The sequence below is a fragment of the Larimichthys crocea genome, chromosome II (genome assembly GCF_000972845.2).
Source record: "Larimichthys crocea isolate SSNF chromosome II, L_crocea_2.0, whole genome shotgun sequence".
Lineage (NCBI taxonomy): Eukaryota > Metazoa > Chordata > Actinopteri > Sciaenidae > Larimichthys > Larimichthys crocea.
In genome coordinates this window covers 12,458,459-12,478,451 of record NC_040012.1, presented here as the reverse complement: position 1 = coordinate 12,478,451, position 19,993 = coordinate 12,458,459, and the positions used below count along the sequence as shown (strand labels likewise).

At 39.2% G+C, this 19,993-nt stretch overlaps 2 protein-coding genes across 11 annotated transcripts in view; one reads left to right on the top strand and one right to left on the bottom strand.

The window, feature by feature from the left end:
• Positions 1 to 19,993, top strand: part of LOC104939067 (phosphatase and actin regulator 1) — a 45,565-nt gene that overhangs the window by 2,180 nt on the left and 23,392 nt on the right. For 4 of the 8 annotated variants that reach the window (XM_019262234.2, XM_027289754.1, XM_019262233.2 and 1 more), the window contains exon 1: positions 18,130 to 18,709. The exons of 2 other annotated variants lie outside the window; for them this stretch is intronic. In XM_019262234.2, coding sequence (XP_019117779.1) covers positions 18,430 to 18,709 — 280 coding nt within the window. In that variant the 5' untranslated portion in view covers positions 18,130 to 18,429. 2 more of the 8 variants (XM_027289761.1, XM_027289764.1) reach the window with 2 other exon arrangements.
• Positions 7,689 to 12,832, bottom strand: LOC104929334 (oocyte zinc finger protein XlCOF6). 3 transcript variants are annotated; one of them, XM_019262231.2, is made up of 7 exons: positions 12,701 to 12,832; positions 12,335 to 12,534; positions 11,204 to 11,305; positions 11,034 to 11,124; positions 10,794 to 10,904; positions 10,281 to 10,404; positions 7,689 to 10,170 (listed from the first exon to the last, which is right to left on the bottom strand). In XM_019262231.2, exons 4-7 carry the CDS (start codon positions 11,055 to 11,057, stop codon positions 7,850 to 7,852), a joined length of 2,580 nt encoding a protein of 859 aa, XP_019117776.2. In that variant the 5' UTR covers positions 11,058 to 11,124; positions 11,204 to 11,305; positions 12,335 to 12,534; positions 12,701 to 12,832; the 3' UTR covers positions 7,689 to 7,849. The 3 variants fall into 3 exon arrangements, with proteins under 3 accessions (XP_019117776.2, XP_027145545.1, XP_019117777.2); XM_027289744.1 differs by having other exon boundaries at positions 10,281 to 10,364; XM_019262232.2 differs by having other exon boundaries at positions 12,335 to 12,487; positions 12,701 to 12,806.

The window sequence follows — 19,993 nt, the reverse complement described above, 5'->3', positions numbered from 1 at the left end:
TTGCTTATTACCAAGGCAACCAAAAGTCTTGTGGTTGTGTGCCCAGGTGCTTAATAATGATAAATGACCAGAGCTGCCAAGGATGTGAAACAAGAACTAAGTAATTATCTCTGTGTAGTTGTGGCAGTGGCTTTGGTTTCTCTTTATTATGTTTAAATCCCATATAGATCATAAAAACAGTTACATTTAATGTGCAAAGAATGACACAAGGGGAGGCCAAGATGCTTTGTGAGTCACTGGAAATTTTATAACTGTATCCGTGTTTTCATCAATGAACTGCTGCTTCACAGAGAGCAGAAAATGCACTTCACCGTTAAAATAAAGCCACTGCCAGTCCGGTGTCTCTTTCAATGAAAACAGAGTTGTGTTATTTGCTTTGATGTGTGGCGAGCTTGAGTGTGTGATCATTTGGAGATGAATCGAAGGTTTCGAAGCCAACTCGACAATGTTCGGTGTTTAAACAGCTGATGCTCTGCTTTGGGATTTAGTCTCTGCTGCATGTCGTGCCGACTTTTTCCAGAAATGAGGCTTGTAGCATACACATGACAAATACTCTATGGGCTTCTAATGGAATCAGAGCGCACGTATGAAACATTGCTTTATTGCATTGACCTGTTCAGCCTCTGCACTAATCTAATTTGCTGCCGAGTTAAATGGCCCTGCACACAGTCACAAAGACATAACAATATAAATGGCATCAGTTAGTGTGCAGCTATCAACGGTTGTGTCACCCATCATAAAACATTAGAGGATGTAGGTGTAGATAAATGGTTGACCTACTTCACAGGTTTGATTTCAATCATTACTGCCCGCACACACACACACACACACTGTCACTGACATTAACAGCAGAGAGATTACAGTGTTTGTGGATCTAGAGTCATTACTATTTCCCTGTGGATCTTGTCTATGGATTGTTTAGCCAAAAGGCAGAGACGTGTGCAAGTGTGTGCGCCACCGAGTGTGCATGCGTATCGGTCCCTTGTTACCTTGATGTGCATGTGTTGCCTGCTGACACAGCAGCCGTCTCACCAGAAGAGGTTGTCTGCTTGTTTTTATTTTCCCATCATTCAGCACCTCAACTACAGCCCCATCTGCTTTCTGCCTGCACACACACAAGAAACTCTCCCAATTACAGGAGCTAGCGCTTTTGATTTTCCACTAACATCCTCCTACCAAAAAGACCAGACATCCTTGGGTTTTCTTACATCTTTGCTCACACGCTCCACCTAACATCTTTTCTCAATCCCTTCTCTCTGAGCATATACTTATGCTCCTTTCGGTAATATTCTTTTGTTGTTAATATAACAGACTGTCTGACTGAATGCCTGGGGGCAATTATAGTTGTTGTCTTTTAGTGCAGTTGTGTTGTGAATACTGCACATTCATGGTTTTATGTTGTGATTTAAACAGGAATGGCTTCATGGCAGAGTTTTTCCTCTCTTGCTTTTTTAATTGTGCTAAAAATGAGCAAATGAAGCAGTGATCTTAGGTAGGCTTTGTTTACTTTTAATACAATTTAAGATCCTCTCAAAATAGCACAGCTCATGAATACAATGAATAATGTCGCATACTGCAATTCAGAATGTGACTAATAGATTTTTATATTCATTTTGTTGTGTTTTTGCATCATGCAGCATTGACACACAAGTCAGTTTGTCCTCACATGGGAGACTCTTCTTAGGTCTGCTCTAGCCTATGGGACATTAAACACAGCGCAAACCGCTGTACAGATGTTAATTGTTCTTACCAGCTGGATGCTATGTACAGTGAAGAGGTGTGAGGACGCCGATGGCTGGAGCTCTCGCCATTACACCGGGCATGAATGCAAATAGACAAAGCTGAAGCCAAGATGTGGCTGCATTGCAGTTGTCGGAGGATGTGTATTTGCATCCTTGTACATATACATCATGCATACTTTTTGCTAAAATACAAATGTAAATAAGCAAGCTTGAACACACACACAGCATTGGATGTACTGTACATGCACTCCAATCCAATGTTCAAATCTGGCTCTGTGTTGCAGCCACATTAAGCTCAACTCAACTCATTCACCACCCACCACTCCCTGCACCTCTCTCCGTCTCTCTCTTTCTGCTGCTGCTGCTCTGTGTTGCAATCCCTGTGTACAGTAAGTGCCGCTGTCCAAAAGAGTATAATCAATACACACCAGATGCACGGTGGGACGGGACAAATTTCTGCTGCAGAGCTCTGCGTGCCAGCAGGGTTTTACGAGACGATGTACAGTATGTCGGCGGTGGGACAGATTTAACTGTACCCTCTCTTAACAGTAGATGTGTGCAGATATTTGTGTCTCACTCTCATGAAATAAAAGTCTCGTCAGATAATCCAGATTTTGTTGGAATTTTAAAGGCAGCTAAATGTGACTGCAAGGTCAAGAACAAGCAGAATTTGCAATCACATATTCAAGCTCAGTCATGTGAATTTAAGATTGACTAGTCGGGCTGCAGCCAGTGCAGAGGCTGTTGAATTTGTATTGTTTTTTTAGCTGTTTGTAGCAACACTAAGGGCTATTAGTAAAAGTGTTTAACAAAGTGATGATAATTAGTAGCAGGAAATTTCAGTTCTCTGTCTCCCAAACACACAGCACATGGCTGACGTTTCACACCATCACATGACAGCCCTGCATCTCCACAGACAACCGGGCATCCATCTTCCCTACTTGGATGCACATAGGCCTTCTCGTGTTAAAGTATTCCAGTTCTGAATAAAACATGAGTGGGAAAATCAGAGCAAAAATAGCAATGCTATATCCAGGGCCCTTACTAGATGCTCCTGCTGCATATAAGTTCAATCAACCGTCAGTGTCACCAGGCCAGAACACTTGCCAACCTCTGTAGCAAGATGGTTCAGAGAAAATGACAGGCAGGTGTCGACTATGAGAGCCCGCAGGAAGCTTGCATCTTCCCAGAATCTCTCTCTCTCTCTTTCTCTGCTTTCTTTTCATCTCTCACACTCTCTCTCCACCACACTTGGAAGTGTGGGAAAGGCTCTCAGCTGTGATGTGCTTTTCCACACGCCAGCTGAGAAATAACGGCTTTTTTTTTTTTTTCAAAAGCCTCCCAAGCTGAAGAAAGCTGCATGACGATGTGCTTATGGGTCATATTTATAGTAAGTGTGGCAGCACATTGGGCAGAGAGGGGTAAAAGATACCACTGCAATCTGAAAGGCAGCATTGCCAAGGACCAATTACGTTGGAGGAGAGAGCCCCGCCTGAATCACTGTTACTCCCTAATGCTGGTTTTAAAGCAACATGCAATAAATTTAGTTAGGAACGAGGAAATAAAACAAAGGAGGCAGAGCGCTGTATCCAGTCTGTTGCCTGAAGGATGGGTGGGTGACACCCCGGATATTTACAACAAAATGTATATTCTCAGCAAGTTAATGTGAGGCATGTGGGGGACAAACAATGGGCATCCATTAAATGGAGATGATGAATGTCTACAGGATGGCATTTGTTTCTGGCGTCACCAGTGCAGCTCCCATAGTGCTCCAGCTCTTAAGGACATTTCTGCTGAGTAAGAGACCTTACAGAGTCAGAATTCCTTCAACGCTGCTGCAAATCTGGGACTCAATTCAATCAAAGCTGCATTGCACCACTCAGCAGTCCTTCAAAATTGTATCCTATTTCTAATAATAAAAGCCAGGATACGTTTCAGCTTCCGAACCAAGCCGGTGAATATTTCTATCATTTAAATGAAGGATAAACACAATTGTGCAATACAATATTTGATTAGTTACACCACGTGATGTTTGTTAACCATCAAATGTTTTGTCACAATATAAACCATAAATTAATAATATTCCAACTTCCATTTTGGAAAAGCTTTTAGAATATAAAGATTTCAGTATTAGCTGTCTGTCATGTTGTCATAGCGTGTCGTAGAATAAATGTTGTTTTTTATGTTATTTTGGAGTTAAGCTGTACAGACATGTACTGTGTATGCTCTACACAGAAAATTATGGTAAATTATGCTTGCACTTTTCAGACAGTTTGAGTCTGAGTCTGAGTAAAAATCAGATTAATAGTCTACAGGATAAACGACTGGGATCTGAAGGGAGTGTGGAATGAAGTGATTGAACTAAAAGGACATTTTGCTCCGATCCTTTCTCCACAGATCCAAATGTAGAATTGATTTTGTAATCACATAATAACTGCAGTGATATAATTACTTTTTCAACTTGGCCATGTTCACACTGCAGACAAAAGTGTCTGAAATCTGATTTTCTCGCTTATACTATGTGATTCAGATCTTTATTTTGACAGTGAGAGCAGCCTAAATCACACTGAACTGATCATTTCAGTTCTGTTTGAGGTTGCTTTCATATGTGATCATAAATCAGATAATCAGACTTTTTGCAATGCAACCACAGTGTGAATTTATGTGATTTTAAGTTACCCTAGGTTGACATTCGTCACAACTCTAAAACAGCTGAGATGGAGGTAGTGATTGAAGAGACAGTGAGGTGATAAGTATTATCATTTCACTTATCACTTATAAGTCAGAGATATTTAGGGTGGCAACTGTGTACCATTAAAAGGAATCAAAACGCTATGTGCTTGCCCTGACTCTGCATCACACCTGTGTACACCCATTACTCCTCAATATGTGGCTCTATTTATTCTCATATCCATCCTCATTATATCATCTGCTCATGAATTTGCTGGCTTCCAGTGCACATCAACTTAAACATGAATAAATGAAACTGTAGTGTAGTGACCTTCATATTTATTTCAGTACACAGTGTGTTCTTTATTGTTCTTTTGTGCATGCGGCTCAGTCCAGCACTGTGACTAGTTCACACTGCAATCTGATTTTAGCCACATTTTAAAAATTATGCGAACAGCCAAACAAATAAATCAAATCTAAGCAATAAATCAGGACTGAGCTCTAAGGCTTGCAGATAACCTTTGGCCCATATAGAAATATAGAATAAAATTACAAATAAGGAAAACATGGTAACACTTTATTTGTCCAACTTCCAATAGTTTAAAACATTCTGTTTTACTGTCTATAGATGTTTAACAGATGATCCACAGAATATATGTGACAATTCATGAATGTGAACCAATATGTTTTGTAACTCATGCATAGAAAACCTTAACCGCAGTGGGGGTTGGGTTGTTGGATCTCAACTAATAAGCTTTCACTATATTACCTGTATACAGCGTATATTACTGTACATGAAATTCAGTCACCAAGGTAACAGTAGCTGCTATATACACTCTAATTATTTTTTCATTAGTATCTGCTCTCTGGAAAGTTAATTAAAGACTGGGTTTTGATAGCATAAAACATATCCAATCAGAATCATTTTAATTAAAAACACATACATATTAGACACATTTGTGCAAAGCCATGCATAGGTGCATGGCTGGCACTTTAACCCCAAGGCCACCAGAGTGTTAAAGTTACCCTACCCAGACAGTTTTAATTTTCTCATAGAGGCTTAACTATGTGAAAGGTCACATCAAGAGACATTGCTGTAGTAATACCTGCAATTATGACAGCAGTCATGGCTCATAAATAAGTTGGAAAACTCTTTGATGTGGCATGTTATATAACGCTGAGCTACCTGTGCCTGAGACCAGGAGATATCAGTCTTAACTTCAGCAGAACCAGAAGAGGCCAGAGGGGACCTAAGCTCTTTAGTTGATAGTCCACTCCATACTGTGCTGTTCGTCAAGAGTGAGGACAGATGGAGGTTTCAGTCAGGGAAAAATCAGCATTTCTGCAGACGGAGACAGCCAGAACATCCCAGAGGAGTGGCACAGTCTGCCTACCAGTAAAGTGTTTCAGAGCCCACTTGCTTTATTTTGTGGCATTTCTTCTCTTTCGATTGCTGTCAAGTGGAGTGATTTAGTGAGAATATGGTTAGATGAACTTCCATATAACCAAATTACTTCAAAATTTGCTTTTGTGGTTTTTGTGGCTGTCCATAGCCTTTTCAAAAGACTTGAAATACAGAACTATACAGTGTTTCCTTTTGCCTTATTGCACCTTTCATTAAACAGGACTAACAGCAATGTCCTTGCATCCCTACTGTGCGGTTATTAAAGAAATGTTAATTTCCCCCCCAAAGAGCTGCTGTATGCCACTCTCTATCACCTCGCATTCAACACTGTTTCTTGATTAGAAGACAAAGTGGAAAATCCCAAACCGTTTCTGCCGTGTTCCTCTGCAGAGATGAAGCTTAGTATATAAAATAGGTCTGATGCTCGAGACAACAGATCTAATGAATGATTGAACATCAGTTGTTTCTTTATCCTTTCAAACATAAAGACGATTACAGTCAGACATAACAATATCAGCTGCTGTAGTTTAAAAGTCAGTATTCTGACAGTTGAACAAATGTGTTGCATTAAGAAACTAAGAAATCAATCAACTTACATATTCTGTACATATAATGCTGTTTGACTCTGGCTGATGAAATTCAGGCAGTCCCTGGAGTACGAGTGCTCCCTGGTGGACCGATGCTTTTTCTGCAGCAGCAGGTTACTACACATGGTTAAATGTCTGTACATACACTAGTGCTGAGACGATTTATTGGATAATCGATTAGTTGAGTAACAGGGAACTAATTACTGATGTTTTAAGAATTGATGAACCACTTATTTTGTTAACGCCACACAAGAAATGTTGATACACAGCTGCGGGAAAATCTTTTTTTATAGACATTGCACATGATCAAAAAATTGCAAATGCTTCTGATGATTTCATCATGTGAATATGATCCTATAACTACAATACAATATAGCATGAATGAAGCCATTCTACATGTGGAGTGCTGGGACACTTCAGAAAAGTGAATTTAGCTTGTAATACTTCTGCACTTTAACTTCTGTAAGAGCTTGAATACAGGACATTTACCTCATAGTTTTACATTGTGGTTTACCTACATAAAGGAGCTATAGCTTTGATTTAGCTTATAGCTGCTTTGGGAATGTCAATGGGAAAATATTAAGCATTTGCATATTTCTTGACTTTAATCTCTTGAATCAAATTATTTGCGACACTGGTACGTTTTTGGCTCTGGCTCTCTTTCACACCCATGTAGGGATGTAACTAATGATGAGCGAATAATCTCTTTTCTCAATGAATTGGTTGATAGCGTGGTCTATAAACATAATAAATTATGAAAAATTTGCCAAACTTGACACCTTTAGAGTGTTTGTTTTGTCTGACCAACAGTCCACACCCAAAAAACTTCTAATTAATAATGATACTAAACAACGAAGAGCAGCAAATCCTCACATTTAAGAAGCTAAACCCACAATGTATGGTCATTTGGCTTGAAAAATGACATAAATGGTTCAGTTGCCCAATATTTTTTTCTGTTGACAAATCATTTCAGCTACACTCCCATGTAAGCTATGCAAAAGAAAGTCCCTATTCAAACATTTATCAAGAAAAAACATTCATTATGTGTCTTCTGGGTTTATTTAAGCATTCAACAGATCTTACAGCATTCCCTGTGAGTGCTTTACCAGTTGTTTTAACAATCTCTTTCTGTGCTATTTCTGTTAGGCTGGATTCGCCCAGAATTATTCAAATTGTGAGTGTGCCTCCTCCTACTTCTATCAGACAGCCTAGAGCTTCTTGTATTCCTTGGGGAAACCTGGTAGACATCAGCACATTTTAGAGAGAAAGACTTTGATTTGACACATTTTGTGCAGCAAGGCCATTTTTATTCCCAGTGAATGAGGATCATTCACAATATCAGACAAAATATTGTAGTCATTGCAGAACTTATGGTACCTATATGGTATGAACTGTAGTGTTAGAATGTAACATGGCACGTGAATCGTGAAGAGTTTTGCCTGAAGTTACAGACACGTCTTTTCTCTGTGTTCCCTAAGGCGAGATTTTCTCGTGAACGTTTTGCCACACCTTGGACACGTGAACGGTCGCTCCCCTGTGTGAACCATCATGTGTTTTCTCAGCTCATTGTTTAATCTAAAGGCTTTGCTGCAAACCTCGCATACGAATGGCCGCAACCCCAGATGTTTGGCTCTGCGGTGAGCCATCAAGTGGGATCCCCTCTTGTAACAGGCGTCGCAGTCTTCACATTTGAACGGCCTTTCCTCTGTATGTTGAACCATGTGAAGCCTGAGCTGAGCTGCACTCGGCCAGCCTTTCCCACAGGTGTCGCAGAGGTACGGCACTTGCCCTGTGTGTTTATACAGATGCCATTTAAGGTATGTTTTTTGATAGAATTTCTTTCCGCACACTGGGCACGGGTAACCACCTGTGTGCCTCACCATATGCGCTCTCAGGTAGTCTTTTGTACTGAACTGTTTCCCACAGTAGGAACAAACACTGGGCTGCAGGTCTTTATGCCTCCTCTGATGCAGACTCAGATGAGTGAGATATCTGAAGCTTCTCCCGCACATTTCACAAATGTGTGGTGTTACACTCGCAGTATGTACTTTTTCATGATCATTTAGTAGTCCTGGCTTGGTGTAACATTTCTTGCAGGCAGCGCACTGGTACAGTTTTTTGTTTTGCTGATGTCGAACCAATTCGCACAACCTCACAAAAGTTCTCATGCACAAAGGACACGGGTATGAGCCTCTAACTTTATGCGACTTGGAATAATGTCTTTTCATGAGGATAATTTCTGAAAAGTTCTTCTCACACATGGTGCACTTCATGGTGCGAGATTTACCCTGGGATTCATATGCATGGTCTGCAGGCGTTGGAGTTTTTGTAGTTTCAGAATTTGTCTCGGTGCAGCTCCTGTTGGTGTCGTCAGCTGCTTTGAAATGACATGCATTGATAACAAAATGGTTCTTGTTTATTCTTGTTCGAGTTTTCTTTCGAGGAGGTCTTTTAGAACATCTGCTCTGGTGCTTCTCAAAACTCTTGTAGTAAGTAAAACCCTGGCCACATTCCTGGCATGTCAAAGGTAATTTACATGGCTCCATAGTCTGTGAGTTGGTGGGTGCATCTGTGTTTACTGGGACATGAAACGTACCGCTTGAAACAACTATAGTCTTCTGATTCTTTTTCGTTGCATTGTTCGTGGAATTGTCTTGCGAACGCTCGCTTAAAACTCTGCATTTACCTTCCTCGTGTTTCTTGCAGTCTTCATCGTTATCAAAGCCTTTCCCACAGTGAGAACAAAGGTAAGGACTCTGTTCAGTGTGGCATCTCATGTGCCTCATTAAGCCAGTAGAACAGGTGAATATTTTCCCACATACAGAGCATTGTTTGACACGACTGCTTCTTTTACACATCTGCTCTTGAGGTGAGTCCGAAGATATTGATTCCTGGGGTAAAACATTTGAAGGCCCAGTTTCCGTTTCACTGGGGAGAGACTCTTTGGTCTTATCATCAGGGTTTGGTTTGGAGTGAGGAGCTAAGCTTGTGGAACACTGTGGGTCTGTCTCTTCTTGTCGTTTACTACCAACCCCACAATTCCTCTGGTGTTTGTTAAAGTTCTTTGGGTAAGTGAAAACCTTGCCACAAGCATGACAAACAAGACTGCAATCATCTTTAGACTGCTCAAAGTTCGTAAGACTATTCGGATTTGGTTGGTTAAGTGTTGTGGCACTTGCCAGTGTTGGAAGCTCAGCCTTACTTTGAGAAGCATTATTCTCAATGCAAGTCTTTGGTTTAGGATGCAAATTTATTTTTTCAAAAAAGCTGCTTTGGCTCTCAGAATCTGACTGACTCACTTTGTTTGTAGAGCGACGACTATGAGTAGCCTTGTGCTTCTTTAGTTTGTTAAGAGAACAAAAATCTTGGCCACAAACAAGACACCGGAAGGTTTTTGAGGATGTCCTGCTGCTAGTTTTCAAATGGTGAAACGATTTTCTGTCCATGTCATCATCGTCATCATCATCATCAGACCAACTTTCATCAAAAGGTTGAAGTATTACTTCAACAGAGGCTCCCTGGTCTTCAGTCAGACCATCAACATGCTGCTGTCCATTTCTGTCTACGTTCCTCATCATTTGTGAATGCATCCTCTTAAGGTTTTCTTCTTTGATCTTTTTCAACTCACTGTCAAGTAAGTTACTTCCCTGACACTCTTGTGAGACACATTCTGATTTGACAAGTGTGTCTCCTTCATCATTATCCACATTTAGGAGGTGATACGACAGACTGGACAGGATGCAATCATCACCAGTGAAAGACAAAGCTAGAAAAACACACACAAACAAAACAAATTATTTTCAATAAATATTCCAAAGAAAATGTAATAATACAAAAGCCAATCAGGAAATGTGTGAAACATCCTTGAAGGACTACCTTGTGGAACTTTTTGCCCGTCATGTTTGTGAAGCTCAATGAGTGTATTCAGCGGCTCAGGTTGATTCATGAAGTCTACACACTCTTTTAAGATAGAAGGGGAGAGACTGAGCCATAGGGAAGTCTGGAAATGAAACACAACAGATGAAATCAATTTCAGATGTCACTATGTTCAAACCCCACCCTTACATTTCAGGAAATATGTTTTTGACATCAGTTAACGTTTTTCTTTTGTTTGTTTGTTCCTTCTCTTCCAGTAACTACAAATATATATAGATATGGTTACGTAAGTTAATGAAAGCAAAAAAAAAAGTCCACTGGATAACTCATATCCAATATAAAACAACTCCAGCAAATTTTCTATTTAGAAAACGATATCAAGTATAAAATTCCAATCTTCTAACAACCTAAATCTGTAACAGATGCAGATAAACTTCATGAAACAGGTCATTTTAATTATCTAGTTATAGTTTTCTTCATTTGTCCCAGGATTATTATTTGCAATGTACCTACTTGTTCAAGGTTCGGAACAGGAAGCAGCTTCTGCAGATTGAAGAGGAATGTCCTCATTAGAGCCTGTAGAGCTGAGTCATATTTAGGGCCAAATACTGTTGGGAAGATTTTCTAAAAGATAAAGAGAAAAGATAACATTTCATAGAAAAATATTTTTATATAATATAATATAATATAATAAATATAATATAATATTAAATAATATAATATAATATTAATATAATATTCCAACCAACTCACCTGATAAAAATATCCCTCTGGCATTGATCATCCAGTGAGTTGAATAGCTTCAGGAATTTGTCACTGATGCTTTTACTTCAGAACTGGAAGTCTTAAAAAAAACAAATAAACAGTCCATAAATAAATACGGATGGCACAAAGAGTGATGGAGGGTTAACAAGAGCACCTACATCTTTATCCTGGTTTGTGATGTAGGTGTTTATTCTGCTCAGATGAGGCTCCATGGCCTGTGGGTTGGCGAAATCATCGTTGCGGCACAACTCTAGCACCACCTGTTGGCACATCAAGAGAACTATTTATTAATAATAATAATAATAATAATAATAATAAATCACATGTGGGAGGTGTGTGGCATAAGACTGGGCACAGTGTGTTCAGGTGTTGGGTGCTCAACATGAAATACAAATACAAAACATAGAATTAAATGGTCTAGTATTTATTCTTAAAATGTATTATCTTTTCTATCTGAAACATTATATATAGTATTAATTGATTATAATTATATATTTTACTGTTAGAATTGGTGGAAGTGGAGCTAATTTTAACTACTTTATCACCATTTTCACTATATTTTATTTAAAAAAATAATTATTTGTGTTATTTTCTGCAGTAAGTGTAGCTGTCAAATACATTTCACGGAGTAAAAAGTGCAATACTTTACTTTTAAATGTAGTGGTGTAGAAGTATAAAATAGCAGGAAAATACTTAAGTAAAGTATGTCAAAGTTGCACAAGTACTTGAATAACTGTATTAAGTTACATTCCACCACTGCGGAGAAGTGTATTAAAAAGTATTCACATCTTTTACTTAAGCAGAAGACTTAACGCCACACAGCAGAAACATGTTACAAATAAAAGGTCCTGCACTGAAAATGTTACTTGATATTAGACATGTGCATATTACAATCATAAAACTGTACAACTATTACAAGTAAAAGATGTCCTGTAATATATGTTATTATCTTATTATAAATACAAAAACGGGATTTTACTGTTGGAGTTGGTTGCAGTGGAGCTAATATTGAACTATGTTGTATAAAATAGTAAATCATCACATTTGTAAAGCCGGAACAAATAAGTATTATCAAATTATTATTATTACTGATAACATTATTGACGATTGCAAATAAAATGTGTGTCAATGGATTAATCAATTTATTATTCTACCTGAACTTGTGGTGTGATATAGTTCAAGTACCTCAAGTACGGTACTTGAGTAAATGTACTTAGTTACATTCCACCACAGATATTTGTGGTATATAGTTTGCAGCATTATTAAGACATGTAGTATCTTATTCTCACCTTTGCACGTAAACCCATCACTAGCTGGACCCTCTCCGTGTAGGTGAGCAGTTCAGGGACTTTTTCCAGCACCGTGCAGACGAACTCCTCCAGCAGACCGTAGTACATGACAGCTCCCTGCCTCACTATCTCCCACAGAGCAGCGGACACAAGCTGCAGAGGAGGGACGATAAGACGGAGAGAGGAAAGGGGGAGGAAACCTGAAGGTGTGGAGAAAACAACTATTTTCAGTGGGGGAAAAAAACACATTTAATGCAGCGCTTACAATATTGCGCAGCTTCCTTAAAGTTACCCTTACGTCATCTTCTTACCTGCTGCCAGGGCAAACTGAATGCAGGTGGGTTTAGTTGAGTGTTAAACACTTACCATGCTCCGTTAATATCGTGCTCATTGTGACGTTATGGACATTATATTTTCAGCTGTGCAGACTCGCAGCCATAGGAAAGCGTCTGACAGAGAAACATGGAAGCTACGTGCGACTCTTCTCTTTGGGAGGCGTACACATTGCGTCATTACGCACAAACGTGCAGAGGCACAACTTTAGTATCATTACAGTTCTTATAATAACATTCCTGATATATTCTTTAAAGCATGTAAGGCATTGTTGTTGACACGCATTCAGTTTTGTGAAGACAGACTCACCTGATACCCTGTCTGCCATTTGTTTAATGTGTTATGAGGTCATTTGTGGCCCAATTACTAAATTATACCACTAGGTGGAGGCATTGTAACGTGGGATAGGTGCAGTGTGTCTGAAATTCATTTGGTACTGCAACAATCCCAGTATTTTGTGTGCATTAGGGAACTTTTGTAGCAGCTCACAACATAAATACAATAGTATTCATTGTTTTATGTTTAGTCTGTAGCTCAGTCTGTAGGGATTTGGCTTGGGAATTGGAGGGCGGTTCAAGTCCAGCATGGACCATAGTATGGAGGTAGGGCTGGTAGCTGGAGAGGTGCCAGTTCACCTCCTGGGCACTACCGAGTTGCCCTTGAGCAATGCACTGAACCTCTAACTGCTCCCAGGGTAGCTCCCGCTTCGTGGCCGCCCATAACTCCACCATCTCTCCACACTGAATTATAGGTGAGGAATAGCTGTGCAAATAAATATATATAAAGCAACAATGATGATCGGTAACATACAATGTCAAATGTAGTTTTAATAGTACTTCATCACTACATTTGTTTTTACATGCACACTTTTGTGCCAATCATCAGGTTCTATTAAAATATAAAAGAGGAATAGTTTTACCTATTTTAAACTAGATAATAAGAGAGAGATGCTCTTTATAACAATGCCACCTGACAAAAATGCTGACACTGTTTGATTTCCATTAGAAATAAGTGAAACTATCAAACCACATTGTAGTATTTACTTATTATTAGGAATCAAGAGACTTTTTTTTTTTTACAGGCGGGTACATATCATACCACCCAATATCTTCTGTTACTGCATTTACCTTACCCCTTCATAACTGTCTATGCATCCAGCAGTACACAAAACATATTGAGACAGGCCAAGGCAGACAGGAAGAGAAGAGGAAAAGACAGACAGAAGTGATTTATGACAGAGATGAAAAGCGAGCAGTCATCCGTTTACAGTTTTCTGGAAGTGTATTCACAAGCATCTTACCACAGTCTATGACAGTACTCTATGAACATTTCTGTTGGCTTCAGTGGCTTCAGAGCAAAATTATATTCACAGTGACTACTAATGTCAAGACAGAAAGTTGGCACCGTGCACGGCTGTTGGTATAAAAACAAGTGGATACATTTGTATCTCAGTTTGACATTTGTCTGTCTCTCGCCCTCTGTCCTGGTTCAGTTTATTTTCTAAATGAATCACATCACTTTACATAATCATGCCACATTACTCTGCTGCCTGTCAGGAGAAAGACTCAGCTTAATGTTGAAGATGAGCCAAGAGCTGCATAAAAGATTTGCAAGGAATCACTCTCCTCACAGATTAGAATTGCGTAACATCACGTTTCCCTACAGTAAATAAAAAAAATAGAAAAAGCAAAGGCATGCACGTTTAACATTTAATTCATTCTCTTTTAGATTGTGTTAAGGAAATGTTTTACTGTGTCTTAGTATAACTATGAGAGAGTAAAACAGATAATAATGCAGAGAGAGAATGACAGATGGGAAGAGACAGAGAGATACAGGGAAAACTGGAACAACCGATTTGTAGTGACAGGCTGTTCGGTCGGAAGTTGTAAGATCGTTTAGCCTAAAACCTGCACCACATCTATGGAAACCGGTTCAAACCAGAATTCAAAACATTAAAGTATGTAAAATGCCATTTGATTTTAAAGAATATTCTTATGAGTGTAGCAGAAACAATGTCATTTACTAAGGTTTCATGGCAGCGATATTATGAGTCAGTATATTCATCAGATGTGAGTGAATGGATTGGCAAATTCGTAGCAGCCTTGGGTGACAAGTGTCAGGTATGTTGTCGACCACAGAAAAGTTTACTTCAACCAGCACTAATCCTGGGACTTTATGCTGAATGTGTCAAAGTTTCACACAAAAATCCAGTGTTAGAGGTTTTATAGTGACTCTCCAATAACTCTAATCGCATGAGTTGACCGGAAGAGTGAACTGGGAAACAACGAATGATTTTTGTGGTCAGGACTGGGGTGAAAGCTAATGGTGAATTGTATCTGACCAGGTCCGACTTTAAGTGTTTCAGGGCATAATTTATACATTTGAGATTGGGCATTAAAGAAAAAATACTATACACTTCAAAGTAAAAGAAAAAACATTTGTCTTTTGCTCATATCACAGTTCACCACTTACATTATTAGAGTTACTTTAAAATACCACTTTTAAGCCTTCTTAGCCAATTCTTCACTTATGAAAGAAGCAATGGAGCACTGATCAGTCCTGCCTAACACAGCACTTACATAACCACATTGTCACATGTGACCATTCCTCCTTGCAGCCAACACATGACCTGTATAGGAGCTTTAATTATCTGGTTCTTGTAAGAATAATCTAACAGGGATGTGAAGCCAAAGTGGCCTCCAGCTTAACAAAAAGTAGGTCTATGTAAGTCAATATACTACATAACAGTATTGTTGAGCCATGGCACTGAGCACTTCTGTGCTACATTTTAAGATAATTTAAGGTCTATAGGGAGAATAATGTGCACTTTACTGCAGCAATATCACAGCAAGCTCTCCTTTATCCATTAACCTCTGACTCTTTGTTGCAAAATGTTTTTTATAACATGAAAATAGCTCTTTCTCGCCAGTTTCCTAAACTTTTGGGTATATGAATGCAAGAGAGTGAAACTCTGCGGTGAACTGAGGGCAGCTGCTGTATTGTAGAGTAGTGGGGGTAAATCAGGTCCCTCTGTCCCTCATTTCAGAAAGGGCTTTGATGTCACTGGAATAAGCTGCAGCCCATGAAGGAACATCAAAGATACTCACCCCCATTCCACGACCATTGACTGCTCTGTAGAAAACCTGATTGGAGATTCTGTGTGGTTTGATATATTTCCATGATTAATTGGCATTAATTAATTGGCCATTAATGTTATCAGTTATCTAAAATGTGCTCAGTAACTTCAGGGATGCAGCAATTGGCTATTTGGTATTTAAAATGTAGAAACAGAATATTAAATGCTTTGCTAATATTTTAGCTCCTTCATTTGAAGTACTGAGCCCTTTGATCGCAGATTACGGTCCCTTTGCTGTGTTTCTTTTCTTTGATTTTAATTCTCTGAGTCCTTGTCTGTTATTATGCCCTCAGTTGTAGCCATATCCTTAATTTGGTATCCACTGATGTCATTTGTGGATAACGTTTAATTACTTGTTATCCATGTGACCAAAAGTTCAATGTTTCTAACCTGCAACTGCGTGATATGCTCACATTTTACCCTCCTGAAATCAAACATAATTGAATTGTCTGCCTGTCCTTTAGTAGGTGAATCCACAAGTTGTTAAAAGAGGACACACAGCACTAATCATCAGCTCTCATTAGCCATGGATCTGTGTAGTTTTTTTCCAAAATAACTTACTATCAGCTTCTCTACACAGCCTTGTTTAATGGCTTTTAATAGAACAGTGAATATTCAAGATTTTAGTAGTAGTTCAACAACAACAACAACAACAAAAATGCAACTCAATTTTAACAACAGTAGACCTCAGTGTGTTTTTTTTTTATTACACATTTCATTTTAGTCAAGCACCTTCAGCACCTGCATCACTGACATTGTAACAGACATAGGTCATTTCCTTCCTTTCAGAGACACAATCTGATAGTCTTGTGTTGTCACATGACAACATCAACATACATTACCCAGCAAACAACATTACATCTCTGTATATGATAAAAACACTAAGTTTTAATTCAATAGAATAGTTTATATATAGTTTTTTTTAAATACTTTGTTTAGAATAAGTTTATTGAGTGTGCTTGAGAAAGGCACACTATTTAAGATTCCCCATGCTTATTATTATTTTTGTTATAGACTTCTTATACCAAAATAAATTAAAACCACGACAGGGATGGGTTCACCTTTTTTAGGGCATATATAGCAAATGGCAGCATTTTTAATTTAACATAAGTTCTTCTTTTAACAGAGGTGTATTTCTGAAGAGTCTGAATCGCTCTCAAGGGCCCGTTCTCTGTCCAACACAATACTAAATATACACAGACATGCAAGAAGTAAATAGACACCTTTAATTTAAATTTGAATGAAGGTGTCTATTTACTTCTTGCATGTCTGTGTGCATATATACAGTATATATGCCCCTGGTCCAGTCACCTTTATAGTACTTGCTATAGTCACACAGGTCCGAAGTCAAGACTCAATACTACAATAAGCTGCCTCAGGAAATCAGTGTAACCAAATCAGTAACAGTGTCATTAGTATTTTCATGGACTGGCTACTTTATGTTTTTATGAACCCAGACTCAGTCCAAGTAAATTATTACAGATTAGGTCATAATAATTATTTAACTCTCCTGAATATATAACAGACATGGACATTAGACCAAGAGCACATCATATCTCTGTTATAAAAATTAGGCACAGCTAGTTAGATGTTTTAACTTATACAATGTTTGTTCTTACATTATATGTCCTTTGGGCACTTCCCTTTATTGCTGTTTTCCTGAGACTGGCAGGGGAAGGTAAGGTTCAGGTTAATGTATAAATAGAGGGATTTGAGAACAGAATGGGGCCTAGGGACAGGTCAGAGAGGTGACATCAAGATTGGGGACATACTGGCTACTCATTAGGTGATATGTTGAAGAAAGCTGTTTAAATGCATTATATGCAAATTGACTGTTAACAATTTACAGAGGTTGAGACAGCCCATCTTCAGGAAAATGTATAAGAACCAACTGTTAACGCTCCTCTGGGAGCCTTTTTCTCTGTAACCCCTTTAGTGTGTTGCACTGTGAAACGCTCCTCTTGTGTCCTCTTGTACAATAAATTCAACTTAAACTTTGATGCTTGAATCCGAACCTCCTTATTTAAGGGTTTTTCTTTAAAATTCCCGTAACAATCTCACTTATTTTGAAAATGTTGTGCTTATGAAATGCAGTCTATGACTAAGGAAATTAAATAAGGAAAATGATCTGTCATATAATGTAACCTGCTAAAAAACAGTTATTGAAATCCTATTATTATGATACGAGCAACTTTTCCTCCGTCCACACTGGCCTATTAGAGGAGCGCACCGTGCAGCCAATCACAGGCGCTCCCTGCTCAGCACCACTAATCGTGGATTAGCTACAACCGACTGCAGTCTACAGCTCTGGTAGGGAGAGGTAGTCACTGCCATTCACTACTCACCCTCTGTTTTATTATTAGCTCACTTGGATCCGGCAGCAGTGGGGGTTTTTTTTTTCTTCTTCTCAGCAGTAGTGACTTTTTGCATTGCGCAACCGAGTAGCTGCACATATCTGGATCTCAGGTAAAGGTGTGGGGCGTACGGCAGAGAGGAGAGGACTGGTCGATGGAGGCTGCTACATTAGGTCAGGTGGGACTCAACTGATGGGCCCTTTAATTTAAAATCCACGCCGTCGTTAACACCGCGCACCGAGGCGCTGCTCTCGTTTTTTTTCGCGTCCCAAATGTTCAAGACGGCCAATTACCCGACGGTGGATCCTGCGCCCACCATCATGCACGGCACTTGGTTTACAACGGGGTGCCGAGAAAACGCGCCCGTAGCGGTGGAGAAACCTAAGAAAAAAGCGTTCAGCCTGGTCAAAATAATGTCTCTTAGCAACAAGAAAGGGCACGGCCAGCATCCGCACCACAACAACAACATGCCCTTTACGATCCATTGTCACATCGGGAAAGAGATAAAGCACATTTGCAGCAATTGCAGTCGCGGGAACGACACGCAGGACGGTGAGTATGAGGCTCTCAAAGCCTGGTGTGTTGGTTTCGCCCATAGTAGCCCTGCGGTACTGCCATCCAGGATATACTCCAGTCATGATCTGCCTCTGGGCTCATATGCGCTTTTTTTTTGACAACCACATCATTACACCGCATCATTCATTGCGCTTTGCGTCTTCTTCATGTGTCTGCTTGTGTGCTCATTATTCTGTTGGTTTTAACACGAAGTGGGTCAGTGTACCTTTAAACACAAAACGACGGTGATTCACTGTTTCTGTTCTGGAAGCTGCTTCTGACTGGATCAGAACTTCTTCTAGGGATGGGCTCTGACTTGAGTTGCTACTTGTTGGTTTGCTGCACACACACACACTCACACCAAAAAAAATAAAAAATCAGAATTATTTTCATTATTATGTGGAAACTCACCTGTTTACCCTATATGTGTCAGTAAAATGGGATGGAAGTGTGCAGGCTGTATGCACAAAGCCATTTCCAGTTCAGTGTCATTACATCATCACTCAGCCATCTTGGTATGCAAACAAGTGTTTTTAATTAAAAAAAGCAACCACATCAGTGTGTTGTGTTCCAGTTGTGCAGATGTTAGGTTATGCTCTATATGCAACATGACAAAGATGGGATAGAAATACAATATGTGTCATGAAATGAAACCACATTTTAATCGGTCTGTGTGGTTACTTGGAAGATTATCTTCTTTTACTTTACAGATTGGGCTCCTCTCTCCTGCTAGGAGTTTGTCAAAAATGTAATTAATGCCATCATCATACACTTAAATTTTGGACATTCTTGCTCTGATTTCTGCCTCGAAATGGTTCAGTAAAAATAGTGGATAGTAGCTATTAAACACAGTATTTGAAGATCCTTTGCAAACCACTTAAGAGTATACATCTTCACAGGATGCAGCAAAAATCCATTTAAATAAATTATTGTTCAAAGTTGGAACTAATGTTCAATTTGTAAGCACTTCTTTCTTCTTAACTAACTGACATCTGATTCTTTGTCTTCCTGTCTTTATCTTTGTCTTTTAGACTTCCTAATGAAGTAATTTGAATCTCTCCTGGATTCAATTAAGATTGACTGAAGAGCTATTTATAGAGTGGTGTGGTGGCAGGATTACTAAAGATGGTTGGCTCTGAGGCACCAGAGTATTCAAGTGATGGTCTGTGGGACTGATTTCCCACTGCATTACTGTCACATTATTTATCATGCTGTCCCAATGCCCCGGGGAGGTGGCTGGCCTGGCAAAGTGATATGTCCATGTTGGCAAACATCATAAAT

Bases quoted from the DNA above. Each gene is read 5' to 3' on its own strand.
- LOC104929334 (XM_019262231.2), bottom strand. From the start codon at position 11,057: ATGCCAGAGGGATATTTTTATCAG. The intron at 10,405-10,793 runs GTAGGTACATTG...TTTCATTTCCAG, and splicing joins CTGTTCCGAACCTTGAACAA to ACTTCCCTATGGCTCAGTCT. The intron at 10,171-10,280 runs GTAGTCCTTCAA...GTGTTTTTCTAG, and splicing joins CGGGCAAAAAGTTCCACAAG to CTTTGTCTTTCACTGGTGAT.